The following is a 27,828-nucleotide window of genomic DNA, read 5'->3' as shown; positions in this document are numbered from 1 at the left end:
TCATCATTTGTCAATTTTTCCAAAAGGATTAGGAAATTTTTTTAATGTTCCTTATTTACAAATTAAATAAATTTGTTTCACAGTGATATAGAAAAAGTCATTATTAAGCATAATTATAAATATTAATTTTTTAAGTGTAGATTAAACACTGATCATATATTTAAACATGTTTCAAAGTATAATAAGATGAGAGATACAAGGGAAAAAACTAGATCACATTTTCATGGCCATCTATTATTTAATTAGTCTCATTAGAAGTATAAAATATATTCATCATATTTTAATATCAGGATAAAAACTTTTAAAATATCATAAATTAAATGTAAACTTTTTTACATTAAGTATTTATTATCTGTACAAAGATAAATTATACTTGGTTGGTACTTGAAACTCATTAATTTTTTTCTATAATTTTTTAATCAGAACTTTCTCTTGAAGCTTTCTTTGATGTTTTTTTGCCTTTGTTTCTGCTTTCATGTGCAGATTTTATGTGCTGCTTTAGATGAGTTTTCCGCTTGAAGGTCTCATCACACTGTGAGCAGGATATAGGTCTCTCGTCTGAGTGTGTAATCATGTGTTGCTCAATATGATGTTTCTGCTTGAATCCCTTGTCACAGATGTCACAGAAAAAAGACATAATAGTGGAATGTGATTTCACATGTAGCCGTAAATTTACTGAGGTTTTAAAAGTCTTGGTACAAATATCACATGAGAAAATCTTTACTATTCCATGAACATTTTCCAAATGCATGCGAAGTGGCGCATCTGACAAAAATTCTTCTGAACATGTAGGACATTTCTTTGATTTATGTTCTCTTAGATGCCTTGTTAACTTGAATTGAGAAATGAACCCTTTTCCACACTGTAAACACTTGAAGGGAGTTGGTATCTCGGCTCCTTCTGGGAGGCAGTGGGTTTCTTCATGAGCAAGCAAATGCTTGATATTACTTGTAGTAATACCACAGTAACAGCAGAGATAACTTACTGTGATGTTTTTATGCATTTTTCTGTGATGCATCTGGCGAGTACTTTTGCTATTAAAACATTTTTCACAGTCAAAACACTTGTATGGCCTTGCCTGAAAATGACTATTTTTATGATCTTGCAATTTTTCAAAACCATTGAACAATTTGCCACATATGTCACACTGAAGCTTTTTTTCTCTCCTGAATCCATTACATAAGGAGTACTTGGCATGGGCATGAAGTTGTTTTTTACTTTTAAAAAAATTATTACAAATATTACACATATACACCTCTTCATTTCCTTCTACATCTTTAGCTATTACTTTTGATTTGGTAACTTTTAATATAGTTTTATTTTTTAAGCCCTGTTTGACTTTTTTATTTTGTTCACTAACTTTTATAGTTTTATTCTTCACTTTTTTAGTGATCTTAGAGTTAATTGTTGGTTCTCTTGGAGTTACATTGTCAATTTGTTTGATAGAATTCTTAGACACGTATATTACCTTATTCCTCAAATCAATATTCAAAGTCTCTAATCCTAAATTGTTCATAGTACTTTGTATTTGGACCTTGACAGGATCAGAAACTATGCTGTTTTCTTTAGTTTTATTTTTTAATGTAGTTGAATTTATAGATTGATAACTTGTATTTAAAAAAGTTACATTTCTATTCTCAAGCTCTTTTGTTTTTGAATGCAATTTGGATTTCACACTGGAAAAGAAATATTCTTGCTCCCAATCACTACAACTATCATCTCCATCTATACTATCACGAGATGGAGAGGCAATTAAAGAGGTGGTCCCATGACAATGGTTTTTATTCAATGTAGAATAATCTTCCTTCTGCAAAACTTTGATACTACTCTCCGTAGGAGGTTGATCTGGTATTATATATCCACTTTCATTAGCTGTAATGATTATATTTCTTGTATCCAGTTGTTTTTCATGAATGTTTGCAATTTTGTTCTCATCTTGTATCTTGATTGGATCTTGAAGAAAATCATGTGGTAATTGTACTGTTTGACAATTATTTACATCAATCTTGACATTTTTTTCCTGTGGGTCGGAATTGGATTGTTTAGTACATAAGTTGTTTGTTACAACTTCTTTGTCCTGCTCTACAGAGAAGCTCCGTTTTTGAACCTGTAAGCAAAATTTTAAATTTACTTTACACAATAAAGTTGATATATTTTCTTAAAACGATTTCCAAACTAATATAACAACACATCACTGCTGTTAGTAGGCTGGCAGTAAAGTTATTTTACTTTGAAGCTTGAAGATACCAATAATATTTTATAAAGCTGCAAAAGTCCTCCATACACTGCACAAAGAAGTAAAGAAAAGTTGAAATGGGTTCTAACCCATAACAATTAGTAAAAAGAAACACAGTCAAAATACTATTACTTTTCATTTATCTAGCAATGAAAACAACTTGATATATATTTGCAATAAAATAGGATGTTTACTACTGTCAGTTATTAAGTTTAGGTCTGTGTCAATACCCAGATATGAAGACTTTTACAAGATCAATTTACAAGGAAAAGACGTTTATTTTGATACTAATTGCCTGAAAAATAAGTAAATTCATAATAACTAAAATAAAATAAAGAGTCCATGGGAAATCCCCTTTCATGTATTACTGCAAACATATTACTCATGCAAAAGAAACAATGGATTATTTTCCAAGAATCTGGAAGCGATACATAGATAATATATTTGCTGTTTTTAACAAGAAACAAAATCTTCAAAATTTTATTAATTCTATCAAGTCATTTTACCCTTCTATAAAATTTACTTGTGAAATATAACGTAGCAATCAACTCCCATTTCTAGATTTATTAATTACAAAAAATACAACTGGCAATTTTGAATTTGATACGAGGGTTGTTTAATAAAGACTGACAGTACTCTTTCAATACCTTTAATATAAAAGTTTAGACTTTAACACTTATATCTCCTTCTAACCAGTCACTATTTAACCCCACACACTTGTTCCACCGCCTCTGCCACTCCTTGAAGACGTGTTCAAAGCCCTCTTTAGACAGAACCTTCAAAATCGCCTCTAAAGTCTTAATAGTGGCAGTAGCAGTTGGAAAATGCCGGCCTTTGAGCTACTTTTTGGCCTGAGGATACAGAAAAAAATCATTTGGAGCCAAGTCAGGACTGTAGGGTGGATGTGGCACAGTTCTGATTCCTTTTTTGGCTAGAAACTGAAGCACAGTATTGGCAACATGGGGCGAGCAATGCTGTGATGCAGTTTCCAGCGTCCTACAAGGTCTGGCCGCTTTTATGGAATGTGATCTTTGATTAGTTGCTTCAATAGACAATAGACAAAATTCTTTATTCGTAATCTTAGAGATCAGAATGGTGTCACAATACATTAAGATTTTCAGTTTGTTTTAAAGTTAACAGATACATCTGGTAAATTAGTAGTTCTTATATATAAGTTTAAATTCTAATTGGTAGGTTTTACAGTCAAGTAATTATTAATGTCAATTTTCTTTTTCACTCCTCCAGTTTAAGAACTCATCCAGCGAGTAAAATGGCCGTTCTGTAAACCATCGTGTCAAGGCTGACTTCAGTCCTTTTCCTTGCAGTGCTCTGAGTTCTTCAGCAAGAAGGTTTAAAAAGTTTCCTGTCTGCATAAGAAGGTTTCTTCTCAAAGACTGCAGTATGGTGTAGTGAAAGGTGGAAGTTTGATGCATGGCGGGTATTGTATGAGTGAATGTCGTGGCCTCGTACCAGTTGTTCTCTGTCTGCGTGGATGATGACTTCTCTGATATACAAGCCAATAATTTTTATCACACAATGTACTCCTACAGCTCTCTCTTGGACTCTCCAGGTTTGACATTATCCTGACTGACATATCTTTTTTGCAGTAGTAAGATTTTTTATAAGTTACCTGCTCTTGTACCCCCCCCCCCCCACCAGATTACTAGGCCGTATCTTAGATGGGACTCAAATAATGCGTATTAGGTGGTTCTTGTAGTCACAGTATCATTGACTTGCATTATCCTTTTTAATATGTATAAGAACGAGTTCAATTTCTTGGAGTTGGTCAATATGATTGTTCCAGGATAGATTGTTATCTATAGTAATTCCTAAGAATTTCGTCTGGCTTTCCATTGATACATCAGGTAATCCTCGAGTGTCTTCTTGCCTTCTAAAAGCTAATTGTTTAGATTTTGCTGTGTTGAATACTGTCATTTTTATGACAATATTGGTAGCCCATATTTAGTGCAATGTAGGAATTAACAGCCAAATTGTTGGATGATATTTCAGACACTAAGAGAGTTGTGTCATCTGCGTACATCAGAGGAGTACAGTGTCTGCCTAAGTACTGTGGCATGTCATTTGTCAGGAGGATAAAAAGGACTGGTCCCAGGACAGAACCCTGGGGTACAAGAGGGTCTGATCTTGTTGTTTGTAAGAAGCCTTTTTGAGTATGTTGGATTTCAACAGTCTGGCTTCAGAAATCAGAAGTTTTATTAGCCATTAAGTACTCCAAAGATTATAATAGGCTTCGTCAAAATAACCTTATTTTTCAGCTTAACTCTAGTGATATAGTATAAATATATACTAGTTTCCAGTCATATCTGTTATAATAAATATATAATAAATACTTAAATCTACTCAAATAAATAAAACATAAAAAACACAGAGACATGGAGTTAAAATCTAAAATTTTAAATAAATATAATAAATTATGGAGTATCCATAACAACATATCACATTTCATATACTCCTCAACACTGTAAAATTCCTTAACCCTTTCCGGGCCAGGCGGCAATATATTGCCGCCACAGATCGCGTCTGAAAAAGTGCCAGGCGGCAATATATTGCCGTCGGTGACATACTCGAAAAGCGCCAGGCGGCAATATATTGCCGCCTTGATATTCGTCGTTTTCTTAAATAAATATGACGTCAAATGATTAAAGTTTTATGTTTTTTTTATTCCCTGGTATATTTGTAGATAATTAATATGAATATCATTTATATTTTGGAGGTCTATGCAATTTTATTTCGTAATTGTCACGTGACATTATCAGCTGAGACTCGATCTATTGTTGTTAATTCTTTATGCTTTAGTGTAATCGTACTATTGTATGCTGGATTCTCCTTTATTATTTTATTTTGTGGTTGTAAATATTAGTAGTGTTAGTAGTTACGTGCTTAGCTATTGTGGGTAGTAGTTACAATGACTGACAATTTGCGATCTCACGGGAGTAAAATTGTAAGTAGCATATTTGTAAATAGAAAAAGTGTAAGTAAATTTCAAATAAAATTGTGTAAATATTTCTTGGTAAATAGTGTTTTTAACTGTATTGAAACTGTTTATGGATCCTACAATCATATGTTTACCGGTACATCCATAATGTGAATATTTATTTTAAGTTTCTTGCAGTGTAAGAGTCAGTTGCTTTATCACTTGTTGCGAAGTACAATTATGCGTATTTATACAAAATGTGTCATAAAAAATTTATTTATGAGAGAAATAACACAATATTTTGTATGGTTGTTCCTTTCTAAATGTAAAATATAATAAAATAGCTTCCCACAGTAAAATTATTTTTCCTTTTTTAGTTATTTACAAAAAAAAATAAAAAAATAAAAAAAATTTTATGTAATCTATTAAAACACTATTTTTTTTTAATTTTAAATTACTTAAAACTACATCAATATATTTCTTGTTGATAGTATATATCTGTACGAGTAATTTGGTGCAACTTTTAGATCATTCTCTAATTGTTATGAAAAGTTATAAATTTTAATCTTAGAGACTGCAAAATCGCCAATTTTAGCCTGGCACTTTTGACTAGTCACAGGGGATATGATATGTGAAAAAATTTTGCAACATCTCATATTTGGTCCTGGCCCTGAAAGGGTTAAGCTTAAGCCACTCTGACATGTTAGACGTAAATTGTTTGAAAGGTAAAGCTCTAACAAAAAGAGGAAGCTTATTATATAGTTTTAACTGCTGGTATTTATGGCTTTTATAATATTTCTCTAGCCTTATATTAGGAGTTCTTAGATTATCTTTTGATCTGGGATCATACTCATGGAGTGTATATTGTGTTTCAAATCTATCTTCATTTACTTTTACATATATTAGGTTATAGAAAATATAAGTATATGCCAAGGTCATAATTTTAAGCCTAGAAAAATGTTGTCTGCAAGACTCGGTATGATAATCCAGCTAATATTCTAATTGCTTTTTTCTGACAGACAAAAACGTTTTTTGCTGTACTGGAATTACCCCACACTCGAATGCAGTAACACAAGTGGCTATGAAATAAGCCGTTGCATGTCATTATAAGTGTTTCTAAGTTTACACAGTACTTCAATTTTCTTGACAGGAAAATTACCCTAGATAATGTTTTACAGAGATTATCAATATGTACATTCCAGCACAGTTTACTATCTAGATGGAAGCCAAGTAGCTTTACAGGTTTGAATAAACTATCATTAATCCAATGGTTTTTAAGTGTGAATATTATATTTTCAGTTTTGTTTTCATTTATTAAAAGGCTATTTGCAGAATACCAAGCTTTAGCTAGTTCTAGGGATGTATTTAATTACAACATTACATTGGCAATATTCCTACCTGCACTAATCAGTGTGGTGTCATCTGCATATAGTACAGATAGACAAGGTATATTTACACTAAAGTCATTTACATAGATTAAAAAAAGAAATGGCCCCAATACAGATCCTTGAGGGACACCAGCTATGACATTTAAATACTCAGATTGAGAATTATTGACTTTAACAATCTGCTCTCTATTGGTTAGATAACTTTCTAACAAACTTAACTCCACATTCTTGATGCCATAATATTCTAGTTTTCTACATAATATACTATGGGACACATTATCAAAAACTTTGTTCAAGTCAATCAGACAAGAACCTATAACTAACTTGTCTTCAAAACCTTTTAAAATTACATCAATCCTAGTTTTCACAGCCATTGTAGTGGAGAGTTTAGGCATAAACCCATATTGATGGTCATATAGCAATGAATTATTTACAAAATAATTATGCAATTGAGACAACAAACAAGATTCAATTATTTTACTGAAAACAGGTACAATTGCAATGGGTCGATAATTCTCTGGTAAATTTCTGTTACGATTTTTTTTTAAACTGGGGTGACTTTAGCTGATTTTGGACAATCTGGAAACTGGCATTTAAACATAGTTAAATTTATCAAGTAAGTAAGAGGCACTATTATCACATTAATTATATGCTTTATTACAAAGTTTGAGAGCCCATAAATATCCTCACTGTGTATTATTTAACCTATTAACAATAAATTTGACCAAACTACCATCAATCGTGTTCCAATTAAAATTCAAATTCTCTTTATCAGGGATAGGAAAATTATTCAAAAAATCATTGTGAGTTAAACCATTTAAAGAATTTATGGTGTTGTTAGTTAATGGTACATTAACAAAATAACTGTTTAACTCTCCTGGCAAGAGTGGTATATTTTTTGAGATAATTGATTTCTTAACTCCAGATTCATTTCTTACAATATTCCATGCCATTTTACATTTATTTGGAGCATTTGATATTAAATAATTATTTGCAGACATTTTTTCTTCAGAAATGGTATTATTGTAAATTTTCCTATATCTCTTATATCTATCCTTAACCACTGTATTACAACTTTTCTTCCACTTATCATATAAAATTAACAAGTAAGCTCTCATATTTTGTAGTTAAGGTGTGAACCATCTTTCTTTATTTAACTCAAACTCAACCAAGACCCCAGCATGGTCTGATACTACATCCTGGTTAATGAGAGAACAACAATATAGCTCCTGTTTGACATTTGTATAGACATTATAAAGACGAATAGTTTCTGGTTGGCTGATCATTCACATAATATAGGTTAGTAGACCTAAGAACATTAAAAAAATACTGTATATAGGGCCTATTAAGTTTTAAAATATCAACATTTACAACCCCGCATAAAGCAAAATGTGTGTGTGGTCTATCCATTAAATCCAATATTAAGCATTCTAAATTGTTTTAAAATTATTAAAACCTGAGTCTGGAGTTCTATATACATTTAATAAAATAAAATAAAAGTATAACAGTAAAATAGAAGATGCTTCACATAAATAATTAATACTATACTTAGATACATTTATACTTTCATATTTCAAGCTACAATTAACCATTATTGATGAGCCTCCCCGAGTAAGAGGTGGTTTCCTACTGAAACTAGATGCCACAATAAAACCTTCTGGGACATACAGAGTAATTTCGTCCTCATGTAACCAGTGCTCATTAATACACAGCACATCAATTTTATTAATATTCAAAATGACTTCTAGTTGCCCTATTTTGTTTCTTGATTGTATGTTTATAGACAAGACATTTAGCTTACTTCTACACTTAAATTCTAAAGAGGATGTTGCATCGAAGACAGCAGTCTGTTTCCTGATGGAGTAGCAGAGTCAGTTGCCGGTGTGGTGATATCCAAAAATGTTGGAGACACAATCCCAGCTACCCCCTCAGCACTTACAAGAGGGGTTGATGGTGATGCTGCAGCCCTCTCGTCCGCAGGTGCAGAAGGGCGAGTGAGTGGTGATGCAGTCTCTGCCGCAGCCAGCACCCCGTCAGGTCAGTTCTCACTAAATCGCCTTGTGGCTGCGATGGTGATGCAGTTCCATCATTCATGTTCCTTCTTCCCTCCAGCTAACTTCTGAACCATTTTTTGACTGTTCCTTTAACTCCTAAATGTTCAAGTTTCCAGAGGATTAATTCATGCCCCAGACAGTCAAAAGCTTTGCTGAAGTACAGCATAATGCTTGTGACCAGATTTTTTCCTTCCAGATTGTCAATAATGAATTCAGCAAGTCGAATAATGGCTGTTGTTGTGGATCTCCCTTTCAAGAACCCGTGTTGGTCTTCTGTTAAAAGGTTGTGTAATTCACAGTGGCTCATTAATCTTTTCAAGACTATTTTCTCTATGATTTTAGAAACGGTCGGAAGCAAAGATATAGGTCTATAATTGTGCGCTTCTGTATGACTCCCGCTTTTAAACTTAGGATATACTTTACATTGTTTGAAGGCAGATCGAAAGTGTCCTTGAGCAAGAGACAGGTTTGTTATTTTAACAAGAGGTTGAATTAATGCTTTGCTACAGTGTTTCAACATTTTAGATGAAATTTCATCTACTCCTACAATGTTTTAGGTTTGAGGCTTTTGATTATTGCTTCAATTTCATGTTCATTAGTGGAGCTTAGGTAGCTTAGATCGTGATTTGTGGTTGAACTATAGTCTGTTGTTTTGTATTTGGCTGAGTGCTAAGGATATATTCTACTATATATGTAAAAAATTTATTGAAGTGATTAGATACTGTGCAGTGGTTGGTGATAGTTTTTCCTTCTAAGTTTAATGTTGGTTGGGTTGATTCTAAGCATTTATCTTTCCTCTCACTATTTATTACTTGGCACAGGACTTTTGATTTATTTTCAGCATTAGCTATGTAGTTTGCAGATGCTTGGCGCCTATTTGTTTTAAGCTTTATATTATAGTCTTTCTTTGCTTTGTTCATTTCAATTCTATCTGCTTGTTTTCCTGAAAGTTCATACCTTTCTAGACATTGTAGATAGGTCCTTTTTAAATGTTTTGCTTCTTCATGAGCATATATTGGCGTTTTCCTCTTCCTCGGCCTTACAGTCTTCCAGGGGCATACTGCATTTATAATGATAACAATAGTTGATAGGAAATTCTTGTAGGCAGTTTCTACTGAGTCAGCATGATAAACGTTTCCCCATACTTCTTGTTCCAACTGGGTCTTGAGTATATTAAGGGATTTCTGGTCTAGTATTCTGCGTATTGAGCTTGTCTGAAGAGATAATTTTAATTTATACTTAATTTCACATAGTTGGGCAGTGTGGTCAGAAATTCCAGCATTAATTACAGTTGAAGTTATTTGTTCCTCGTCTAGGGTTGTGCAGATGTAGTCTATTGATGAAGCAGATGTGGGATTGACCCGTGTTGGAGGAAGTGGTAATCTTTTGATGTTGTGACTGCTTAAGGTGTCATTTAGCATTTGGTTATCCTTGTCTATTTTCAAACTATCAACATTTATATCTCCCATTACAAGAATTGTATAGTTCTCTGCTCTGGTGTCCTCAATTGTTGCTGAAATGAGACTTAGTGCTTCCTCAAGCTATCAAGCTGGGGTTCTGTATACACCAAGAATATATATTTGTGTTTTCCCTGACACTATTTTAATCATTGCCATCTCACATATAAGTTCTTTATTATTTCCTACATTTACTTGCTGTATTTGTTCCAAATTCGGTTTTAACATAGATGGCAAAAACCTCCTTTTTATGTTTTTCTCGGCTAAAGTGCTAAGTGCGCCCATGTTCACTGAGAATGATAATGTCTGGGTCAGTTTCCTCTAAAAAGTGGTCCAGTCTGTTTGTTTATTACTAATTTCTTGCATGTTTTGATGAAGGATGGTGAGTTTGTTTGGAAGCATTCTGTTAGTGGTCATGGGGTTTCCTGTTCCTCTGGACGGGATTCTAAAAAATTGTGGTTTATTTGTTCATGTGGAGGTTGGTCTAAATTAAAATATACATTGTTTCCCTCTTTCTTCTTTACTGGACTAGTTAGCTTCGTAATCTGGTCTTGTGTTGTATCATCAGAGGTGAGCTGTGAAGCTGGGAGGGTTGGTGGAGCAGCAGCTGTGGCAGTCGTAGTGGTGTTAGTGGGTAAGTAGCTGTAATGTTCTTTCATATGTTCCATAAAGAAGGTTATGTTATTGTTATAAAAGTCATTGTAATTTTCATCAGTTCTCTTGACTTTAGCGTTGAGGGGAGGGTTTTTAATTTTTATGTTCTTCTTTGTCACTATTGTTTCGTCCATCAGAGGTATGGGCAGTTTTTGTGTACAGTTTTGGCTGATTCCTCCTGTCAAAGTTTTTGAATTGGTCATCATTGGTTGAGTTGTCAATTTTGAGGTAAGTTTTTCTGACAGGCTGTCTCCCCCACTCAACTGTATTTTTGGTTGTGTCATCAATACCATTCCTCCAGATTTCAGGAGTTTTACACAATGAAGAGGATTTCGTAATTTATTTAAAACATCAGTGGTATTCTGTATATCAGTTGCCTTTATAAGTTCGTTAGATGCAAATGCTACTCGGGATTTCACCATTTGCATAGATATACTAAATAGATTTTTCCCTTTGTTTTGTTGAGCTTTTGGGCCTTTAAATGATCCACAGTATTTTTTACGTGGCATTCTTTTAGCAGCAGGTGTAATTGGAGTCGAGGCTGGCTTTATTGTTTTATTTTCCAGTTGATCTTGAAATTTATTCATTAAATGTTCCATATTGTCTTGACGACTTTTCAGTTTTGTCAACTCAAGGAGAATATGTGCTGGGGACATGATATTACAGGACTCTGATATATCTATTTGTGCTCCTGTACTTTTTAAACATTGCTTCTGATCAACTTCAATGTCACAATTAATTTTCATTTTGTTTAATATTTCTTTTAGCTTTTTAATCTCTTTATCATGACTTGAGATAAGATGTTCCTTTTCCCTGTCTTGTTCCTCAAAGGTTTTAATAAGTTCTGATTGGAACAGTTTCTCCTTTATGAGCTGATGTTCAACTTGGTTTAATGTATCAGTTAAAGCCATATTTCTGTTGATCAAAGCTTCTTTTTCACTTTAGTTTTCAAGTTCTTCAATTTTTATTTCAAATTTAGTTTTACCAAAATCTTTTAAGTCTGTGATCTGTTGTGCTAGGTGAGCATTTTTAAGAGCCATATTATTTAGTTCTTCTTTTAACTATCCGTTTTCAACTAGCAAGACACTTCCTACCTCAGCAGCTAAAGTGAGTGATGTTTCCAGGTCATCTTCTTTAAGTTTAGAATTTTTGATTCAATTGCATCAGCTGTTTCTTGAGGCAGAGGACTTCGTTCCTCAACTACAACTAATCTTTTCAAGGAAGAGTAAGTTCCATTGTCTGAAACATTAATATTGCTAGTGACTTCCTAGACTAAAGGGTCTGATTGGCTTGTATCACTTTCATATTTTGTACTTTCGAGATCTAAGTTTAGGGCCAATTTTTGTGAGTCTTGGGAACCAGATTCGGTTACTATCAAAGTGTTGGCAATGCAATCATTTAATAACTTTGGAAGTGGTGTTGGGTCTTTTTTGTCTATTTTCTTACAGTTACTGCATTTCCATACTGTGATTTCTTTGTCAGTCCATTTCTTAAGAGTTTTCTCAGGTATGTTTTGGCAACTTGTGTGGTACCACTTATTGCAAGATCCAGTGCATTTTATTCCTGAGAACTTAACCCCTACTGTTCATAAGCCACAAGGATATTTTGTTGGTATTTTACATATAATTCAATTTATTGGATCAATTTAGTTGTCAGTATTTGAAATATATCTATTCAATCTGGTTACTATTGTCTCTACAAAGGTTGACTAAATGTAGCCAAGTGCTGTGTCAATAAGCAGTACCGTAGCTGGTTCTACTACTCTGAGTCAATGCTAATGCAGCGTCTGGGTCAGTGAGTGCCCTAGTCACAGGTGGCCAAGCAATAATGTGGAACTTGATTATCTGTTTGGATGCAAGTGACTTATATGCCAGTTTTAAGGCAATTTTTGTAATGAGACACTGATTTGATTTTTTGTTGAAATGAGTTAAGTTGTTTGACTCAATAACTTAAATTATTAATTATATTATAAAATTTGAAATTTTTTTAATGGTGAAGCATCATGACAGTATTACATTGATTTATGGTAACCAATAGCCATGTCAATATGTAGTATACTAAAAGCTAGCATACACAATAGTGTGAATCATAACATCCCAAGTGTTGATTGTTTCTTCGGTAAGGGCAAAAACAGGGGCGCCAGGCCAACCTTCCAACTCACATGAGTTTCGTCCAAAGTCTTTATGCCACCTAAATCAAGTTCTTTCACTCATTTCATCAATACCAAAAGTTTTTTTCAAGTCACTGTAAGTATCCGTAGCACTTTTCCCCAATTTACACAAAACTTGATCGCATATCTTTGCTCACAAAAATCAGCCACAGTAAACTTTAGAGGCAAAAATTTACATCTGTTTATTAATCGGTTGCCATGACAACAATAAATATGCAATAATGTTAACAGCTTATTTGATTGTTGCTAATACTTCAATGTTTCATACCAACTTGAAAAAAAAAAAACGAATTATTATACTTTATTTGGTTACATGTACGCTACTGTCAGTTTTTATTGAAGAGACCCATTGTATATATAGAAAATCAACACAAAACGACAGATATATCCAATTTGATTCATTTCATCCCACTTCACAAAAAAAGGGAAGCTTTTCACAGTTTAATCCACAGGCTCTTACATACCCTTCTATCAACGGAAAATTATATGACTGCTTTTTTTACTAAAAAGTAGTATGAGAATACAGGAATGCTTTAATGGAACTGGTAAAGAAGAACAAAGTTACCCTTGTTAGATACCGCGTCATAAAGAGATTTCTAGTAATGAGACAGCGAATGGCCTGGGCGAGATAGGCTCTTCTACAGTATAGCTCTTTCACAAACCTGGGAAAAGTGGATCAGATCCGAGGTACAGAGAAAGGCCTCAGGACTCAGGCAGTAAAAATGGATCTCTTTGTATGCTAAAAGTTAGGTTAGAGTCCTAGATTTAAGAAAGGAGGATATATATACAGGGTGAGGCAGACCATCCGTACAGTACGTATAGCGGCCAAACCAAACGAGGTAGATTATTCGTAACAACTTAAACCCCCCTATTTCCACCCCAAAGAATTTGGAGAAATTATTTTGAAATCTCTTAAACTCCCCAAAAGTGTAGTTTTTGGGGGGTAGGGGTGGTTTTTGGAAAATTTTCAAATGTAAAGATATGTTAAGTTATACCTCACTTTAAAGGTATTTCTTCACTGATTATTTTGATGCAAAAAGTTTGAACATCTTGCCGCTTATGTACAGGGTACACCAAAACCTTAAAAAATCAAGGGTTTGTGGGTAAATTTATTGCAACTACCTGAACAAATGTAGAGAAACGATATTTTTATTCAAAACTAATGATGAGACGGCTTATCGAAAAATACCATCAAATGCCACCCTACCCCAAAATTTACACATTTTAAAAATACATAAAATTTTGAAATACTTAACAGCCCCAATTTAAAAAAAATCAAATAGCAACCTAGGATGTGTTGTACATAATTAGAAAAGTCTTTAAAAAATAAACATATTCTACATTTAAAGTTTGTCTCTATTTCCAATGGTTTCAAAACTATAGTACAAAAATAGATTTTTTAATAATTTTACTAAGTTAGTTTGTTTTAATATCAAAACCCAATGAAACAAATGGAAAACAAGTTGGACTTTTAAGTTTAATTTGTTTTTAAATAATGTAGTAAAAAACACATCAGGATTTCTATCAGTGTAACATGTTTCAAAAGCAATCTAACCGTGGTGTTCATGTTTTAACAATCCCAAATACACGAGTTGCCCCTGGAAGAACTTTGGAACCAATTCCTTAGTCTCTTATCTAATCTCTGTTATTATCGTCTCCCTATTCAGTTGTTCTTGTGACCACGTGGTATGAGCTAGATATTAATTTAAATTTTTTTAAAGTACGTAGTGTAAGTTTTGTTTGTTCTAAAATGCATTTCTCAAATGAGGCATTCCAGATGCTTATGGTGTTAGGGGAATGTTTCCAAAATTACTCAGCTGCTGCTCTTCTTTATGCCCAACGTTACCCAGACCCAGACATCACTCCAGGAACGTTTTTCAAAGACTTGCTAGTCGAGTTTGTGAAACAGTTCATGTTCAACCTGACCACAACAAAGGAAAGGAACTCGCTAGTGTGAAGTGATAAGGCACCCGAAGTTTTGGCAGCTTTTGAACTGAATCCGCATGATTCTACATAAAGAGTAGCTCTTGATTCTGGTGTGAGTCAAAGATCTGTTTTAAGAATCGTTCACGATCATAAAATGCACCCATATAGGATGTCATTACATCAAGCCTCATGGAGATGACTACCTTCATAGAATGAACTTTTGTTTGTGGGCTCGAGAAAAACTACAACAAAATCAAAACTTTCACCGTAACATTCTGTGGTGTGACGAGGCTAGGTTTAGGAATAATATGAGATACTGGGCATTTGAAAACCCTCACTGGATGCAAGAAGTGGACAACCAAAGGTACAAGACCCTAAAAACCTGGTGCGGTATTATCAGTGACAAAATTGTTGGGCCATTCTTCTTTGAAGATCACCTAGACCGAGTAGTTTATATCAACTTTCTCATTGGTCACTTGCCTAATTTATTGATCGAAATCCCTGAGGAAGTCTTACAACGTATGTGGTTTATGCACGATGGGGCACCAGCACACTACGCCAAAGATTCTCGATTGGCGAGCAATATCCTGACAGATGGATTTGAAGAGGTGGCCCTGTGAACTACCCAACGAGATCTCCTGATTTAACATGTATGGACTTTTACTTGTGGGGTAGACTAAAAGACCTAGTGTATAAATCAAGACCAACAACTAGAGAGGACATGATGCAGCGGATAAGGGAGGCTATAAACACGATCAGTAGAGAAGAGATAATGAAAGCTGTAGATAGCTTCACCTCAAAGATTGAACTCTGTCTGGAAAACAATTGGTTGCAGTTTGAGCACCGGTTTTAACTCTTCATGAGGTCAGTTACTAGATTATTGTTGGTTTTAGTTTGATAATTGTCATATTGATAATTTACCATGATGCTGCTGTAACATGGTAGATAGTGTTTATCTTTTTTAATAATGACAGGGTACTCCTTCCTTCCATGGCACTCACATTAATGATTAAATAACAACAGGTCTTCTCCTATACATTTTGTGTAATTTAAGTGTAAAACTTTTTATAATTCAAAATGTACTAATTCAATAACTGGGTAACTTTCCTGTTTCATGAGAGAACTGAGCACTTATCGTAAGACATTGTAGTTTACAGTGTTCCAATACCTTTTTAAATTTTAAAAGAATCTTTTAAAAATTGGGTACAGTATTTTTTTCAATCATAACCATAAGAGACGAGTTTACTGTTGGAACTTTTATTTACTTGTACATAGCACTGACTTTTATAATAAATACATTGAGTAAAATTATTAAAAAATCTATTTTTGTACTATAGTTTTGAAACCATTGGAAATAGAGACAAACTTTAAATGTAGAATATGTTTATTTTTTAAAGACTTTTCTAATTATGTACAACACATCCTAGGTTGCTATTTGATTTTTTTTAAATTGGGGCTGTTAAGTATTTCAAAATTTTATGTATTTTTAAAATGTGTAAATTTTGGGGTAGGGTGGCATTTGATGGTATTTTTCGATAAGCCGTCTCATCATTAGTTTTGAATAAAAATATCGTTTCTCTACATTTGTTCAGGTAGTTGCAATAAATTTACCCACAAACCCCTGATTTTTTAACGTTTTGGTGTAGCCTGTACATAAGCGGCAAGATAGGTTCAAACTTTTTGCATCAAAATAATCAGTGAAGAAATACCTTTAAAATGAGGTATAACTCAACATACCTTTACATTTGAAAATTTTCCAAAAACCACCCCTAACCCCCAAAAACTACCCTTTTGGGGCATTTTAGAGATTTCAAAATAATTTCTCCAAATTCTTTGGGGTGGAAATAGGGGGTTTTAAGTTACCTTGTTTGGTTTGGCCGCTATACGTCTGTACGGGTATAGTCTTCCTCACCCTGTATATATCTAGTGGGATGCTAACAGAACATGACCCTCCTCGAAAACATCTGATGAAGGTAGGTTTAAACCAGGCTGATAAATGCAGACTCTGTGGAGAGGCAGAAGAATCAGCGGAGCACATATGGCTGAATTATCCTGCTATTTATAAAACCAGGAAAAAACTCCAAAGGGCTTATTACCTCTTGAACCCAAAGGACTTTAGAGAAAAGGAGTCCACAAATCTAACTGGCTTTTGCTGAAACCTCAGATCTAAATACAATTAAGAGTGGCATAAATATCCTTTTAGCTAAGTTCAGAGTCCTAGCTCTTCCCTCTAAAAATAAAAACCTGTTTTATAGCAATTCTAGGCTAGTGCAATTTTTAAGCCGAGAATTTCTTCTTTTTTTTTATTTACTGCATTTATCAAAAGGATTGACTAAATAAAACCTCTTGAGTTTGTACACATTAAGAATCTTCTCTTTTCATTGACAAAAAAATGTGCGTTATTCATAAAGATCTTTTAATATTAAATGAATGATGAATGTTATGTACACAAATATGTAGGCACTCCAGATGGTGAAGGCGATCATGCTCTTACATATATATAGTAGGCAAACCAGTTTACGGTTTAACGGCATAAATAAAAATTCTGCAAATAAAAAGCTAACAGTATGGTAGGAATAAATATACAATTGAGCTTTATAGAATATGTTGATATTGATTATAACACACATCTTACTTTGATTTCTTCAGCAGATATAAGAGTGAAACATTTGTTCATATTTTGATTAAATTTATGTTCATGTTTTGCTTCTAGTTCTGTGCCTTCAAACACTTGCTTATCAATCTCCACTTTTACATCTTCCACCTCCAATTTTGTTTTTTTTGTCACCTGTAAATCACAGTATTATTAGTAGAGTGAAATTAAACATTCCTACCACTATTAAATAGAAACAGTTAACCCTCTCCTTGTATTCATTCACCAGTAAAATTGGGATCGTTTTTATATAAACAACAAAACTCTAAAATTACAATGAGTAAGAAACGTAAATAAAAACAGAAAAAAATTAACTTTGAGGAATAATATCCCAAAGTGATAGTTTAATTAGAGTGCATTACACTGCTGCTTACACAAAGGCATATCTGTTGTTTCCTCACAACATATACAAGTGAATCTCCAAATTAAGCTGTAATGTCAGTGAATTACTACTTAATCAGCTTTGAGAACCAATGGCCGATATGTTGTTCAACTATCCATGTTCTATCGAAAAATATCGCTTGACAATACATCGTCCATTCCTGTTTCTTATTACAAACAAGCAGATTGGTACAAACATTTATGTTTCATGGCCTTGGAAACTGTTTGAATGTCTGTTCTGATCAATATGATTTGTTTTCTATAACATAACAGAAACAAAGAAGCATGCTCATTATGATTACAATGTTTGATAAAGATAATCTTTAAAAAATTTAAAATAATTTATTTGTCTTGAGATTTATCAAATTTTTATCCAATTCAATATAATTTGGCATACTTACTGCTCTTTAAGTGTACTTTTAGAAAATATATCTTCTCATGGTAAAATATTTTGTTTTCATACTGTAAAGAAGCAAATTTTGAAATTAAACAGACAACAATTTTTTATATATTCACTCTCTAATAAGAAAAAACACAATATTTATCCAAATATTAAAGGTAAATGTCAATAGACAGTTTAATTAGACACATTTTAGTGACAGATTTATACTGGTATATCTTTTATTACTCAAGTTATGAATAATTTTGGACCTCTGCAAATTGTCCACTTTAGGTACAATCTTTTTCACTTATACCCAATGTAACTTAATAACAAAAACATTTACTTTTTTCCTCTAATCTACTGAACCGTATGTGCCAAATTTTGTTCCCTTAGCTTAAATATTTTTATAAATATTTATTCTTTAAAAAAATATAAAACGGTGGCGTACTGTTTCTGCTCTATGTGAATGATTTACCACAATCAATAACAGAAGGTAAGGTCTGCCTATTTGCTGATGATATTTGTCACTGTTTTGAACACCTGAACAAGGATTTACTAAGATGCAGAGCACAGGAAGGTCTTAATGAAATGAGCAAATGGTGTCAGGAAAATAAGCTACTGCTAAATAAAGGCAAAACTAAGGCTCTAATGTTTTATAACAGGAAAAAACCAGATAGTGCCCCTTTACTACGGCTTGAGGGAGCGAGCATAGCAGTAGATGAAAGCGTGAAATATCTTGGCTTAACCATAAGGAGGCTGTGCTTTTGAAGGTGTACTTTGGATGCTTTCACAGTATCATCAGCTATGGAATTATCTTCTGGGGAAATAGTTCAATGGCGCAACGAATATTTTTGATCCAGAAACGCATCATAAGGACTATCTGCAAAGTACCCTATCTAGCTCACTGTAGGGCACTCTTTGTACAGTTAAAGGTGCTAACATTGCCAGCCATCTATGTTCTTGAATCCGCAAAAATGGTAAAAGAGGAAGCCTGAAATATTTATAAAAAATGACCAAGTACATCAATATGCTACAAGATAAAAGAAGAACGTTTATGTCAGCCAAGTAACATCCAGCCTAGCAAGAAGTGGCCCAAGATTCATGTTTGGGAAAATATATAATAGAATCCCAGCTGAAATTAAAGTAATTGAAGATATTTCAAAATTCAAGACAGCCTTGAAGGAATACTTAATCCAAAGACCCTATTACTCAGTAGAGGAATATTTTACTGAAGAATAGACACTACATGACATGACGACCATGGCGCAATGCGCTACCAGTGGGAGATTAACAAGAACAAGAACAAGAACAAGATGAATAAAATACATAACATATAGACAATGTTTACTTACCAATTCTATCTGTGGATTTGGTTGAGGTTTTCTAGAACAAAAAGATAATAATATTATCAGTATTTTGTCTTTATTAATTATTTAATACATTTATATTGCATTTACTTGTTTTTTTTTTTAATTTCTATGCAATGTTTATATATTCTTATTTATTCGAAATCCAAGAAGAGACTACACAAACAGACAAGCAGTAAGTACTGCAAATAACAGTCAGGCTGTGAAATATCATCAATCAAAAAGCTTAAGTTTGTAACTTTAAACCACCTCCATTTTGTCTAGGATGAACCTTTTTAGGTCAGGTTTGTGGCATTGTGTTCCCATAATAGAGACTTTTAATTTAAAGTATAACTCGATCTATACTCTCATTTAGGATTTTCTTCTGACCTTGTGGACTGTCCTTAGTAAGAAGGAAAAAAAGGATGTTGAAATGATGTGAGGGGTGGGGGAGGAGTTTGTTATGAGCTTATTCGTTCTTCATCGCCATCTACTTTTGGATCCCTTCAGGCAAATTTTACTCCAGATTTTAGGAGTCAAGTTTGCAACGGCCTCAGATTTCAGATGCTGCACTTAAGAGGAAAGAGAACTGGAGCTAAACTCAACATTTACAGTAACAAGTATTCTGTAGTACCTACTTTTCTAACTGAATCAGTTTTGTACATAATACATTTGATTCAATTCATACATTTGTATTGGGAAAATACTTATAATTAAGGTGAGATCCCAAATATTCTCTTGACTGCCACTTGGGCTGACTTCTTCAGAATTTCTCTTCTTTCCTTCAGAAATGCGAGTTTGTCAAATGTTTTATTTAGCTTCGTTACATACACACATTACTATGTTCTTTATCGTTATATCTTATTCTATTATATTTGTTTCTTGTATTATTAAATACCTCACGGATTATCTTGTATTGCTTAATCTTATATTCTTTAAGTTTATTTTAACATTTTCTCAAGCTATTTGGCATATTTTATATATGATTTGTATTAGGCCTATTTATGCAAATTTACTATGACCATTGAGGTAGGCAAAATCAATTTCTAAAAATTAAAAAGTAAATAACGGTTTTTATTACATGGTAGAAGTATGCATAATTCCAATAATTCCATGGGTAGACAAGGGCTATCAGTTCATTCATGACTACGTAAAAATGAAGTTTTATTCAAAATTTAAAGTTTGCAGAACAAATTTTGGTACTTTGGTACTATCCGGCTAGCCAATATTTATTATAACAGTTCTTTTACTGGGGACCAAAAAAACTACATTATTAAAAATAACATACTATTTAATTTATTCTAAAAATTGCATGTCATTATGGCGATAGGTTCTTGTTTTCTGTCTACCGAAAGGAAGCAATGTCGGCGAAAATGCGGTCACTAACCCTATCATCTACTTCTTGTTATTATGCTATATAAACAGGTTTATATTAGATTATCATAAATGTATTACTAGTATTACTAAAGCTATAGATAACCTTTACGAGCCCACACGTGACCTGAGCTTGAATTTGGGTGTTATCTCGAGGGATGTTTTCCTTTTTTTTTCCAGAAATGCGGGGTGACACCGAAGCTCAAACTGATGGCCAGGAGTATTTCCAATACTTTTCGGCATCAAATCATAGTGGGCGATCTAAATTCAAGCTCAGATGATGTGACCACTCATAAAGGTTAACTTTTTATTTTTACAATACGTGTGTATGTATGACCTACAACAAATAGTAGATAGTGACACGAGTGGCTACCTTCTCACCAGCATCACTTCCTTTCGGTAGGCAGAAAACAAGAACCTATCGTCATAATGACTTGCAATTTTTAGTATAAGTTAAATAGTGTGTTATTTTTAATAATGTAGTTTTTTAGGTCCCCAGTAAAAAAAACTGTTATAATAAAAAATATTGGCTAGCCGGATAGTACCAAAGTACCAACCGAAATCTTTGTCAAGAAATCTTGTCATATAATGAATGCACATTTCTTTCATTAAATTCGGTTAAATATCAGTATCTAAATAGCAAAGGTCTACATATCAAGTCACCATAAAATGATGCTGTATATGTTAGCATAGGTAGGCTACAAATGTTAATGTCACATATCTCTTATTAGTGTATTGTGTATGTTTAAAAATGTATTTACACTGCTATTTTCTCGTTACCATCATTGTTACCCACAAGACCAATGTAAAGATATTTGCTAACACTCATCCAAAACCCATTAGGTATCATGAACCATCATCAAACTCACTGATGTCTATAATATAAATGAAGCTTCATGAAAAAAATTGAAAGTCTGTTGGTCAGTTCGTTTTCAAGCTATTATGCGGTTAGAGACAGACAGAAATGAAATTTTTCCAGCCCCCAAGTGATAGCGTTTGCTACAAACCAGCCAATTATTATTATTACAACAAAATATATGAAGTAAATAAAAATATTTATACCAGTAAAAATAATGTGAGACTATCAGTACTTACACATCAACTTCAATCAGCTCATTTAAGTACCTCTTGTGAGGTGTTTCGCAGATGAAAACTTGGTTAAACATTGTTCTGCCTGAAAACATAATTAATACTCATCAAATATAAATATACTTCATAACCAGTTTCAGTGAAATAGAGTGATATTGCTACTCAATGGCTTAGAGAGAGTATTGTAAAATAAAATAAGGATACCAGGTAGTTTAATTCCAATACATAGCTAGCTGGTTTCAAGTAGTGTAGCAATCAGCCTTTGAAAATAATTTCAAACAGTAATGTGCAATGTAATGTCTAAAAAACTTTAAAAAGAAGTTGTAAGGTGAAATGGAGAGAGAAATCAGCACATCAAATGTACATCAATCCAGAAACTCTAGAACCATAGAAGTGTGTGTGTGTGTGTGTGTGTGTGTGTTTTATATATATATATATATATATATATATATATATATATATATATATATATATATATAATAATGAATCATGAACTAAAACACTTTTCTAATATTATTTTATTTCAGACAATACAATATATATATAAACAGGAATTTTTGAACATGTGATTAACACTAAAGAGAAATATCATGAACAGAGAAAGAATTTAGAAAAAATAATATTAACAAAAACAATTTATCATTTCATCTTTTATTCAGACCAAATGGTACTTTTCATTTTAATATTAACTGATGTGCTGTTCTAAATTTTCTAAGTGAATTTTGTTTCCATCTTCGGGTACTTTGCAAACACCTTTCAGTGAATAACATTGATCAAAATTTTGTTGGCGGCCTAATGCGTGTTGTGAAACCAATTATGTATATGTATATAAAATTTCAATAAACATTGAACAAAAAGTACTTGCTCCGCCAGGACTCATATAGTAATGTTTCAGACCACCACCAGTGCAGTGTCTGGTGTAGCAGCCAAAAAAACCAAGCTGCATAATTCGATTTAACAGATACTCCCATTTTTGACATTTTTTTATAAAAAACTAATATAACTATGTATGTCGATGATACTACTGCTCTCATTTCTAATCATGACAAAATCACACTAAACAGGCTTATTTCTTACAAGTGAATAATTGGTTCAAAGCAAATGGTTAACACTGGAGAAACTCTGTGATTTTTCACCTTAATCACAATTGCTGATCTCCTTCCTTGATGCAACATTTAACATAACAAAAACTAAAAAAAACTACAACTTTTTTAGGAGTTCATATTAATGGGAGTCTTACTTGGAAACAGCATGTTCTTTCGTTGTCAAATGAGCTTAGTAAGGCATATTATCTATTTCTCTTCTGTCGTATTATCTTATTTCTACTAACTGCTTACTCTTCAATCAATTTATATATACTAGACACTGATTATGATCAAGAAAAACATAGCAAATTTTAATTCATTTTCAAATATACATTATTATTTTACCAGACACAATAATACTCATATTTATCCTTACACAAAACACAAGCCTTTGAGAAATTGCCTTAGTATGGAGGAATTTATTTGTATAATACTTTTATTATACTATATGCTAAATCTTATTACTAGATGTTATCAATAAAGGATGTTTGATTTATATTAATGTTTAATGTTCAAGTGTTTATGTTTAAATTTGATTCTACATGTCTTATCTGTACAATTTATATTTATTTACATTTTAATTTAGGCTACATGTTTTTAACAAACTGACATGTCATCTACCATGATGTAATTAATTACTGTACATGTTGTTATGTGACAACATGAAAAAAAAGATTGATTGCTTACTACCAATAAATAAATTACCAATATTATGAGCCAATCAAACATATATGTTTTGACGAATTCAATATTTTGATAACCTTAGATCAATCCGAGGTCACTGTTATTTTTTTCCACGAAAAATCACTACGTCCTATTGTAAACACAGAATTAAATGTTCATAAAATATTAAACCTTATTTGGTTTTACTGTATGAATTAGGAAATAATTAGTCAATTATTTTTATTTAAAACAAACAGAATAAACCATTTTAACTGCAAAACATTGAATTCAAAAATATTTGAGAATTAAGGCTTTCTACACAGAAACGGATAAATATTGTTCAGCTCATCGAAAAATATTTGCTTAGTAAGTAAAACAATTTTGGTTTAATAGTTAGCATAAAGCGTATTATATGCTAAGTTTTTTGTTCCATTGTAAGGGTAAAAAGATAAATTTTCAAGAAATGTTTATTGTTAAAAGATTTACTGAAGCAAAAATCAATTAAGAAACAAAAGAAAAGAAAAGAAAGACTAACTCATTTACTACTGGGGTAGACACTGTCCTGGTCATTTCCAAAGGGTAAAAATTACCACTGTAAAATTATTTTGTCTGTCCAACAACTGTTTTCATCTCAAACGTAAGTTACTTTAAAATTGTCACTTTGTAATATATTTAAATACAAGTATAAACATTGAGGTAGATGCAGTAACTGTAGAAAATTAGTAAGTACTTTTCTGTACTCAGATCAGGTAGAACGATCTGGCACGAGAAAATACTGATCACAAATGCCCCTCGTGAACAGTGTAGACTTCAGTGGTAACTTTGGCACCACTCCGCACTTCTGATATAAAAATTACTTTAATTCAAGATCAGTCCATATTAAAACTGACTTCAATGGGTGTTGTATTGATTAATTAAAAAAGATAATGCGTTTATGTCACTGCTGCAACTCGCATTGTCACGAACACATGCTCGATAACCATACACTGGCATATGTAGTACTGATGTACAGTATATAGCACATGTGTACTGGACAACACACTGAACTACGTCACTGAGCCAGTTTGTAGATAAGACAATGCCACAACATATGTAGTTGATACTGTGTGAAATTCAAATCTTTTATTGCTTGCTGCGGAATTAGTTCATATTTGCAGTATCTAGTTTTGTTTTATATCCTAATAAAAAAACTGTTCACTATTAAACACTTTTACCCTGACACTTAAAGAGTTAAACACAGGTTTGACTATTTTGTTGACCTGAGTCAACAAACAGTTCATATATATAAATATCCCAGTAAAACTTAGACCGAAGAAGTATTAAACTTTCTCTACATTGTCTGTAAATTTGAAGCCAATCAGACAAAGCTAAGGGCCTATTTATGCACATTGCCACCAATGTGCATACCATCTTTACAGATGGTATAGAGAATGGGTATCTATGAGGTTAAAGTCCAACCCGGCAAATCACGAATTTGAAGTTATTAACGTATTCTGCTCATCCTCCTGAACAAAAATATAATATATGGTTTTAGGAGGGTGTAAATGACAATTAATAACATGGTTTTAGGGGGTATATTCATGAATAGTTAACTTATAGTTAAGAATATTTTAATGTTCTGTCTGTGTGCTGTGTGTTTCGATAACTGTGTACAATGTTATCTGCCACCGGGACTGAGGGTGTATCTTTTATCTGAGCGCTCTGGGACTGTGGTCCAGTGCTTCACTTCGAGTAAGCGCTTGTCAATCATTAATCAACCATCCATTAGTTCGAAGAATGGTAGTGAATTGTGTGGGTCGGAGTGTTTTATCGGGCATGTTAGGAGTTTACGTTTTGACCGAAACGAGATTATTTCCTTTTAATGGTAAGTTTTCTCTGTTACTGTCCATTTATATATTAATATTGGGTTTTTACATCATTTATTTTTTTTACACTTTACATAAATTTCTTTGCATTACTTTTCAATTTATATTTCTGATCAGCGCCTCTAGAATTTGATATTTTACTGATCGGTACTATCTCGAGGGATGTTTTTCTTTTGTTGACATCAGCAAGAGGCAGCTGCCGCAGCCTGCACTGATGGCCAGAGGCAGTCGTCTTAACCTGATAACAACTAATTAATTTGTAGCTGGAAATTAAGAAAAACATCCTTCATGTGGGTCAAAATTCTGCTCATTTCAGTGTTATTTTTCCATTTGCGTTTCCAAAGATGGCGGCATATCCATACCAGAGAATATTAAAATAGGGTAAACCACCCAGTGTTTGATAGTATTAAGGAAAAAAAGTGAGACATTGTCATACCTCAATGACTTTTTATTGTACAGACATAAAAATTAGTGCATTCTGATCCTTAATTAATCTAGTTTCTATTAAATGTGTATACATCAGTAAAAAGTTATATATTTTATAAAAAAACACTTCACCCAGTGTTTGGTAACCAGTACCCGGTGTTTGATTACAATATTACCAGTGTTTGAAGTCTTTAAAATCACATTTGTAAAAGAACTTTACTTGCTAACAATCATAACAGGTTGTTAATTTATACTTTTAAAGTTAAAATGACTTCTATATAATATTATTTGAAAGATTCATGATTTTTTTTTTAATATCTAAAAAATGCAATATCCTTTTATGCCAAGTACCTTCCCGCTTTTTGGACACAAGAAAAAAGAAGTCTCGTCCATACTAAACACCTGTTCAGGGTCTGAAAGCACATCGTACACGTTACTTTCTTTCAGATATTCGCTAATCTGAGAAAACCAACTACTTATGAACTTCTGTTACTGAAGCTCTAACAGAGCTCAACTTCTCCAGTTTTCTTTCAGAGATTTCAGGGTGCCTTAAAAAGAACAGACTAAGCCATTTATTCCCAGAGGACCTATTGGGGAATTTATCTTGTAAATGACGATCTTTAGTAATCTGTTACACAGAAGTGCGAAGGTCCAATTTGTTGACAGGAAATCCTTGAGCAGCTAAATCTTTTACCTAATTAGAAAGCATTTCCTCAGCTTGCATCCCAAGAAGAGGCTGTGGTCCAATTTCCCTATCTAGTGGTGTTTTACCTTGTATGATAAAGTTGATTGTGGGAATCTAAAACGCTTGCTGGCAGAATTGATGCTTTCACCCTTTTTAAGAGCATCCAATGCAAGTAGGAGGTCTTCGTGTTCGTAGGCAAACTTTGGTTTCTTTTTTGGCGAATCAGGGAAAAATAAAATTTGTTCAGGTTCTTGTTATTAGGCCTAGTAACATTGTTAACTACAATTAATTAAAAATTTAACTCCTATATAAAATATTTAAATTAAATATAAGTTTCACAAACCAACTATCACACATTATAAAATGTGTAATCTAGTGTTTGATACTTATAATCAAACACTGTGTTTGAACACAATTTTACAATCCAATGGTTGATTCAGTTCCCTATTTTTTAAGGTTAAGGTTAGATAATTGTGTTTTACACAGAATCGAAGAGAATTTAATATACATTTTATCTGTATATATCATAACAAATTTAATTAATTAGAAATTTTTACAAAATATACGTAACTTTTAGTCTTCTTGTTAAGCGAAGCTCTCCATACTAATAACAACTTACTCTAACAATTCCCACCAAAATTGCTTCCCTCCAAATACAGAATTAATCAACTGGATAGGTTGAAAAAGAAGACTTTTATCAAACCTCAAACATATAATTAAATAACATATGAGCTTAGCAGAAACCAAATTCTAACCATAAAAATAATATCCAAAATATCCTATCTAATGAAGGTTATGTTTTTGTTGGTTTCCTACCTTGAACCAAAGAAAGAAGTTTATGTCGGAAGGGTGGGAAATATTTTAATACATATACATTACACTGCTAAATTCTTAAACGACACGTCATGTTACAATTATTTTCTCAAACGTAATGCAGTTTTAACTAAAACTTTCAATGTTCATTTTCCTCCAAAACTTTAAACCTGTACTCTCGAACAACAAAGACTATGACAGTTCAAGGCTCACTTTCACTTATTCTGGTTCTGAGATCAGACCTCC

The 27,828-nt window shown here is 32.8% G+C and overlaps 1 protein-coding gene across 1 annotated transcript; it reads right to left on the bottom strand.

Annotated features, from left to right (window-relative positions):
• Positions 1-218: 218 nt before the first annotated feature.
• Positions 219-27,828, bottom strand: LOC124359248 (zinc finger protein 180-like). The gene is made up of 5 exons (XM_046811837.1): positions 27,586-27,828; positions 22,052-22,130; positions 19,589-19,619; positions 17,456-17,608; positions 219-2,107 (listed from the first exon to the last, which is right to left on the bottom strand). The coding sequence occupies exons 2-5, from the start codon at positions 22,120-22,122 to the stop codon at positions 416-418; spliced, it is 1,947 nt and encodes a 648-aa protein (XP_046667793.1). The 5' UTR covers positions 22,123-22,130; positions 27,586-27,828; the 3' UTR covers positions 219-415.

The sequence above is a fragment of the Homalodisca vitripennis genome, chromosome 4, assembly GCF_021130785.1.
Source record: "Homalodisca vitripennis isolate AUS2020 chromosome 4, UT_GWSS_2.1, whole genome shotgun sequence".
Classification (NCBI taxonomy): Eukaryota; Metazoa; Arthropoda; class Insecta; order Hemiptera; family Cicadellidae; genus Homalodisca; species Homalodisca vitripennis.
This window is presented reverse-complemented; position numbering and strand designations above follow the sequence as displayed.